General features: G+C 48.8%; 1 protein-coding gene across 1 annotated transcript; it reads left to right on the forward strand.

Moving 5' to 3' along the window:
- The first annotated feature begins 545 nt into the window (after positions 1-545).
- On the forward strand, positions 546-5,871 carry PCK1 (phosphoenolpyruvate carboxykinase 1). Its single transcript, XM_054468194.1, has 10 exons — positions 546-639; positions 808-1,071; positions 1,505-1,686; positions 2,137-2,340; positions 2,470-2,657; positions 3,006-3,168; positions 3,609-3,833; positions 3,922-4,053; positions 4,481-4,576; positions 4,783-5,871. Exons 2-10 carry the CDS (start codon positions 848-850, stop codon positions 5,235-5,237), a joined length of 1,869 nt encoding a protein of 622 aa, XP_054324169.1. The 5' UTR covers positions 546-639; positions 808-847; the 3' UTR covers positions 5,238-5,871.
- Positions 5,872-8,133: the final 2,262 nt, after the last annotated feature.

Below are 8,133 nucleotides of genomic sequence, written 5' to 3' on the forward strand. Positions count from 1 at the left end.
AGTGATTAGCCCCCAGTTAGGTTAGGCGTTTCCAATCTTTGCCAATAAGCCACATATTTGCCCAAGTTAGGGTGCATCCTTCCTATGAACTTTGACTGTGAACTTTGACTATGGGGTGACATCTTATAGCTGTGGTGTTTTGCCAACCAGCAGCTCTTGGTACACAAAATGTGCTGCTAGTAGCCCTTGAAGTCCAGTAGGTGCCCTGGCCAGCCTTGTCCTTGACCCCACCTGCCTGTTAAGAAAAGGGTGTTGTGTTTTGCATCAGCAGTAAAATGGGTCAAGGTTTAGTCAATTGGAAGTTGTGTCAAAACTCACTATGGTTGGTTGAGAGCTCGAAGTCTCCCAGCATTCATTAACAACTATCTGTTCAATGATTATCTCCCTGGGGTGTGTTGCAGTGAGTTGGCCCAAAGCATAACTGACCCTGGCCGTGATCCAGAGACCTGCCCCCTGACGTCAGTGGCGAGCCTCCCTGGGTGCAGCCGAGGGGCAGGGCTATTCTTTTCCACAGTATTTAAAGCTGGGAGGTTCTGCCACCAAGCACGGCCTTCCCACTGGGAACACAAACTCGCTGGCGGGAAGAACCCGGAAAGAAACCTGTGGATCTCCCTTTGAGATTGTCCAAAGAGAAGAAAGGTAAGTAGAGCTTTGCATTTATATTTTGAAAAATTACAAAGATGAACTCATTTTTTTCCTGAGCGCAATAACTATTTGGCAATGTACAGCCCTGGCAAAAGGCCGTCGAATGTGTTTGAAGGTGTCTGTTGTTGTTTTTGTTCAGGACACTTGCGTTTTCTATTGCAGGTGACCTCACATTCGTGCCCCTTAGCAGCACTCTGCAGAAATGCCTCCTCAGCTGCAAAACGGCCTGAACCTCTCGGCCAAAGTTGTCCAGGGAAGCCTGGACAGCCTGCCCCAGGCAGTGAGGAAGTTTCTCGAGAATAACGCTGAGCTGTGTCAGCCTGATCACATCCACATCTGCGACGGCTCTGAGGAGGAGAATGGGCGGCTTCTGGGCCAGATGGAGGAGGAGGGCATCCTCAGGCGGCTGAAGAAGTATGACAACTGGTAAGCTCGGCCCCCGCTGCCTGCCCTAGCCCCCTGCAGGCAGGGCTCCCCTGCGTCTCCTGGGAGTTGGTGGAGAAAGGTGAATGAAGGCCTTTGGGGAGTTTCAGATTCTTGAGAAGATGAATGCAATGGTCAGAACCATACAGACTTGAATTTTGTGACATTAGTGGGCCAGCCCAAGCTTTAAATGAGGTGGTGTGCACAAAAGCTCTGCCAACTAGATTCTTGATAAAAACAAAAGACAGCCCCTCTCCTACAGACCAGCTCCTAGTTGAGTAAATGCCCACCTGGCCGTGTCTTAGATGGTCTGTGTGTTCACGCTGATGGACTGTTAGCGTGCTCAGCACTCTGCTAGGCATGGAAAGCCACGGTACTGAAGGAGACGGTTCACTGCCCGTGGTGTTGGCTGAAAGGAAGCCTGTGATTTTTGCAGCTGGTTGGCTCTCACTGACCCCAGGGATGTGGCCAGGATCGAAAGCAAGACGGTTATCGTCACCCAAGAGCAAAGAGACACAGTGCCCATCCCCAAAACAGGCCTCAGCCAGCTCGGTCGCTGGATGTCAGAGGAGGATTTTGAGAAAGCGCTCAATGCCAGGTTCCCAGGGTGCATGAAAGGTGAGCGGAACATTGATTTGATTGGGCAAAATAGCAGAGAGCCTTTTCTTATTACATCTATCCTAATGGTAATTCTTATTACATCTTCCTAATGGAAGCTCCCACCACCTCAGATGTCTTTCAGTTCCATACATGAAGTTGGCAATGTATTGAAAATGCACATCCCTCTTCTGCTTTTATAGACTGTCTTATACAAACGTGAAAACTATTTCCATGCATATGGGTTTTAAATAGCTTGGTGGGACCCAATTGCACATTTATGAAAGCTCTTTAATTTCAGCAGGCTGTTCACTTTCCAGTGGCCTCTTCTAACCCAGGGGGCTGGTGACCAGCAGGGTGCGGTGGTGTTAGTGGAAGACCGTGAAAATGGGTCTACCTGGGAAAACAATGCTGGTCGTGTTCGAAGTCAAAGGTCATTTCTCACCAGTGCCCACCCATTGCACCCTGTAGGTCGCACCATGTATGTCATCCCATTCAGCATGGGGCCGCTGGGCTCGCCTCTGTCGAAGATCGGCATCGAGCTGACAGATTCACCCTACGTGGTGGCCAGCATGCGGATCATGACGCGGATGGGCACGCCCGTCCTGGAAGCACTGGGCGATGGGGAGTTTGTCAAATGCCTCCATTCTGTGGGGTGCCCTCTGCCTTTACAAAGTAAGTGTATTATTTTGGAATCAAAAGTCAAAATAAAAAAGAAAGCTGAACAGCAAACCCCAGTGGGTGCCTCAGGGACCCCCAAGCAGGGCCCTGGTGCACTGACTTGGGAGGGGTCCTTGTTCACAGAGCCTTTGGTCAACAACTGGCCCTGCAACCCGGAGCTGACGCTCATCGCCCACCTGCCTGACCGCAGAGAGATCATCTCCTTTGGCAGTGGGTACGGCGGGAACTCGCTGCTCGGGAAGAAGTGCTTTGCTCTCAGGATGGCCAGCCGGCTGGCCAAGGAGGAAGGATGGCTGGCAGAGCACATGCTGGTGAGTCTGCAGGAAGCCCTGATGCGCAGATGAGAGGCCTGGGGGGTGGCAGAAGCAAACAACATTACCGTTCCCATCCGTCAGCACACCTCTCTGAGCGTGCAGGTTCCCGGACAGACGGGAAACCCCACCAGTAATGATTAGTGCACACATATACGTCGCTTTTGAAGGCCCCCAAACACCAGGGGACCATAGAGATCTTTTGGACTTCATGATTCTGGGAATGTTTGTTTGCACTGATAACTGAAGAAATAGGTCTTGAGGGCCTACATTCCAACTTCTGGGCTGAAGTACCAACCTCGGGGAGAAGGAAACAAAGATCACAATAAAGAATCTTGTCCCCAACAGATTCTGGGTATAACCAACCCTGAGGGTGAGAAGAAGTACCTGGCGGCCGCATTTCCCAGCGCCTGCGGGAAGACCAACCTGGCCATGATGAACCCCAGCCTCCCCGGGTGGAAGGTTGAGTGCGTCGGGGATGACATTGCCTGGATGAAGTTTGACACACAAGGTGACTCTTTTAGACCCAACTCTTGGTAACGATTGGACTCAAGTGAATTGTTGGCCTTCAAAACATGCCACATTCTCCTCAATCCAGTGTTTGGATTTTTAAACTCCGTTAGTCCAGAGTTGGCCAAACCTTAGAAATATGTATTCTGTAAGAATTCTTCAATTTAATATTCAATCTGGATTGAAACTGGGCCATATGTTGCTGTTTGTTCACATACATACATTTGTTTAAATGGTATTGGTGGAAAATTGTGGAGGAAGCAAGAGTTGTAAACGTCTCAAAGTTGCATATGATGCTTGGATGAAAAGAGATAATGTATACTCTAGGGAGGGAAAAAGGATTTGAGAAGTTGGCATAGAAATTAGTCCAGCAACATATAAGCGTATATGTTCTGCTTTGCTTGGCACTCACTACTGCTTCTCTGGTTTAAAACTCTCCAGGTCATTTAAGGGCTATCAACCCAGAAAATGGCTTTTTCGGTGTCGCTCCTGGGACTTCAGTGAAGACCAACCCCAATGCCATCAAGACCATCCAGAAGAACACCATCTTTACCAATGTGGCCGAGACTAGCGACGGGGGCGTTTACTGGGAAGGCATTGATGAGCCGCTAGCTTCAGGCGTCACCATCACTTCCTGGAAGAATAAGGAGTGGAGCCCAGAGGATGGTGTGTCCCCGCCAGAGGCCTTGGTGTGCCGGGCTGCAGGGACTGCCTGTTTGAGCCAGTCATTCACGGGCCTTTCTCTGTCTTATAGGGGAACCTTGTGCCCACCCCAACTCCAGGTTCTGCACCCCAGCCAGCCAGTGCCCCATCATTGATGCTGCCTGGGAGTCTCCGGAAGGTGTTCCCATTGAAGGCATTATCTTTGGAGGCCGTAGACCTGCTGGTGAGGCTCTCCTTCATTTAGGCTGGGAACATGGGTGTGCTGGGTACCGAAGGGCATCTGTGAAATCTCTCCTTTTCCATGACCTTGTCAGAGGGTGCCCAGGGGCTTCCTTTCTTGAGCTTCCTTCCCAAAGAGCCAGAATAATTGGCAAGTTCAAACGTAGAACCAACCCTTCTGGTCACCTGGAACCTTTCTGAATCCTTGATCTATCGTAGCTTGATCAAATTTTACTTTTTACTTTGTGGCCCCAGTCATGTAACTTTGACTTAGCAGTTTTCTGCAATTTAGCTTGGTGAATGCAAAACTAGCTCGATTACAAAGTTATTGTCTTGCCGTGTCTTTCCATGTTGTGAATAACACCACTGGTTGTGGAGGCTGAATTTCAAAGCCTCTAATGAACATTTCTCTTTTTTTTTTCCTGCTAAAGGTGTCCCTCTAGTCTATGAAGCTCTCAGCTGGCAACATGGAGTCTTTGTGGGGGCGGCCATGAGATCAGAGGCCACAGCAGCTGCAGAACATAAAGGTAAATCAAAGTCCTGATTTGAAACCATAGAGAAGTGTTATTAGAGCACTCTTTGTCACTCTTATGTCTCTCTCCTTGTCTGTGTCTGTGTGTGGGGAGAAAGAGAGAGAGAGAGGAGAACAAAGCATGCTAATGTCAACAATCAATGGGGTCAGTCTTGCCTAGGAGAGCATCATTTACTAATGAACTCCCTGTCTGTTTAACAGGCAAAATCATCATGCATGACCCGTTTGCCATGCGGCCCTTCTTTGGCTACAACTTTGGAAAATACCTGGCCCACTGGCTTAGCATGGCCCAGCACCCAGCAGCCAAACTGCCCAAGATCTTCCATGTCAACTGGTTCCGGAAGGACAAGGAAGGCAAATTCCTCTGGCCAGGCTTTGGAGAGAACTCCAGGGTGCTGGAGTGGATGTTCAACCGCATCGATGGGAAAGCCGGTGCCAAGCTCACACCCATAGGCTACATCCCCAAGGAGGATGCCCTGAATCTGAAAGGCCTGGGGCACATCAACGTGATGGAGCTCTTCAGCATCTCCAAGGAATTCTGGGAGAAGGAGGTGGAAGACATCGAGAAGTATCTGGAGGATCAGGTCAATGCTGACCTCCCCTGTGAAATTGAGAGAGAGATCCTTGCCTTGAAGCAAAGAATAAGCCAGATGTAATCAGGGCCTGAGTGCTTTACCTTTAAAATCATCCCCTTTCCCATCCATAAGGTGCAGTAGGAGCAAGAGAGGGCAAGTTTTCCCAAATTGACGCCACCATAATAATCATCACCACACCGTGAGCAGATCTGAAAGGCACACTTTGATTTTTTTAAGGATAAGAACCACAGAACACCGGGTAGTAGCTAATGAAATTGAGAAGGGAAATCTCAGCATGCCTCCAAAAATTCACATCCAATGCATAGTTGTTCAAATTTAAGGTTACTCAGGCATTTGATCTTTTTAGTGTTTTTTCACTTTAGCTATGTGGATTAGCTAGAATGCACACCAAAAAAATACTTGAGCTGTATATATGTGTGTGTGTGTGTGTGTGCATGTATGCACACATGTGTCTGTGTGGTATATTTGTGTATGTGTATTTGTATGTACTGTTATTGAAAATATATTTAATACCTGTGGAAAAATCTTGGGCAAGATGACCTACTAGTTTTCCTTGAAAAAAAAGTTGCTTTGTTATTAATATTGTGCTTAAATTATTTTTTTACGCCATTGTTCCTTACCTTTACATAATTGCAATGTTTCCCCCTTACTACTTCTTGGAAAAAAATTACAAAATAAAGTTTTATAGAAAAGATGGATTTGCTTTGCTTGGTTTTTCTTATTTGAGCTACCAAGAGGAGAGAACTCTGACTAAATATCTTGTGATTTAAATCCTGCCCCCTCCCCAAGAAGGTGGGGACATTCAGAATCACACTTGAAGAGGGGGTGCATTGCCTGGTCCCAGGGAGAAGGAGGGAGCAGGTGGGGAGGAATGAGGCAGGGAACCATGGTTGGGGTTTTCTGAATTTGCTGAAGCCACTAGTTGGCGTCCTTTAACAATTCTACAAACCTTTAGATGGTGAGGCTTATGTGGCTGGACTGGGAGGGTTAATGCATGCTTTTTGACAATTTGGATCTGGAGGGGTCTCAGGCTTCCACAAAAATTACATTGTGGACAGTTTCATAGGCTTTTGCCTTTTAACTCTTCAAAGCAACAGTTTTCTCAACTGTCATCCCCGCGGGGGACCAGGGGAAGACAAGTGAGAAGGAAAAGGCGACAGGATCTGGGTTGAGCAAGCATTAATTGAGCGCCTTCTGTATCCTGGACATCATGCCAACACCATGGGCTGCCCGAGAAGAGAGGTGGGTGGTTTGGTCCCCAGCTCTGCCTTGAACCCTCACCTGCTCTCCTCTACTCCCAGTGTTTATTGGGTATTCCAGAACAGTCCAAACAAACCATAAACTTTATATCACAGGTTCAATCTGTGTAAATACTATTATCTTCAAGTTGTAGTTTCTTTCTTGGGCCCAGGCTGTGAAATTGGCTTCACCCCTACCACACCCCAGCAGGCAGGCTTGTTCTCATGTCACGCTCCACCCCTCCAGTCTCTTCAACTGGAAAACTGCTTCTTTTCCTCACTTCCTCTGCTCCTTACAATGGCTTCAAGTGGAAGGTGAAGCCGAGATCACCCCAATTTTACAGGTGAGGAAACTGAGGTCAAGCCAGGAGCGTCCATCAGGGCTGAGAAATTGCCAGGATTTCCTTCCCCATTAAGGAGCTGAGAGTCTTAGCTCTAGACACATTGGCTTGTTAGAATATCAAAACCACCGATGGGGAAAAACCACTTACTGGAATTAAATGCTATCTGCTGTATTAGTTTAAATCAGTGGCATTCAAACTTGTTTCTCCTTTTCACTGCAGAACACGTTCTAGACATGTACTTGACTCAGAGTCCCATGTCTAAAGGAGACAGAGCCCAAGGCAGCCCACCTGAGGCTGGGGAGGGAATCCAAAGTGCAGGCCACCTGGCCTCCATTTCCCCGCCCCTTGGGGGCCTTTGGGCAGCTCCTTGGACCCCTGAAAGAGGCCACCAGGATAAAGTTTGTTAAAATGTATGCCTTGTGCCTCACTGTCCTATTACGGGCTTTCAGTAGTCTCCACTCCCTCGGCAGGCAAAGACACTGGCCATCTCCAAATTCCTTCCCCTCCTGCACAGCATCAGCCACCTGGCAAGCAGCCTCATATAGGACCATTTGCCAGCAGGCCCTGCAAGCCTGGGGGACAGCCTAGAGGAGGTGACTTACATACGCAGCATAAGAGTTTTCAGGAGACCAAAAGGATTCAATACATGTCATTGACTCCTGACTCAGTTTCCCCAAACCATGCCTCCTGAGTTCTCCATCTGTCTCCAAATCCTGGTTTCTGTGCGCGGACCTCTGTCTACAATAAACAGGATACTATGTCTTCATTCTTCAATGTTCTCTTGTTGTGCCTTCAGATGATGCAAAGTATGTAAGCTAAGCCCATTTGCAGGAAGCTCACAGAAGGCGAGTGGCTCATCACTTGAAAATACGGTTGGAGTGAGATGGAAAGCCCAGAGTCTCCTGATTCCTGGTCTACCACTGGACCATATGACTCCAAAACCAACACTAGGACTGACGTCCTCTACTGGAGTCCAGTGTAAGAGCTGCCCCCTGACCTCCAGGAAGCTGTGTTGCAGTCTGGGTTAAAGACCAGAAAACAATAGTTACAAAACAAATATTGAACCAGGGCAACAAACCTGCCCTTATTCCCAGTCGAGTCACTAAGGGGGCACTGACAGGTAGGCAGGTGGGGTGGGGTGGCTAGGTGGGGCCGGGGCACACTTGGGAGTCAGGAATTACAGGGCTCTCTCTCTTCTCTCCCTCTCCCCGGGGACCCATCCTAACCTGGAGCCCCCCGGGCTGCTCACTCCGCCCTCTGGATGCCAACAGCATGCACCTTCCAGAGTGCACGGTTTTGGCTGTAAGACCGCAGGGCATGGGCCCTGTTGAGCTCCCTTGATCTGCAGCCCTGCCAGAGGGCACCGAGCCAGGG

The sequence above is a fragment of the Pongo pygmaeus genome, chromosome 21 (genome assembly GCF_028885625.2).
Source record: "Pongo pygmaeus isolate AG05252 chromosome 21, NHGRI_mPonPyg2-v2.0_pri, whole genome shotgun sequence".
Lineage (NCBI taxonomy): Eukaryota > Metazoa > Chordata > Mammalia > Primates > Hominidae > Pongo > Pongo pygmaeus.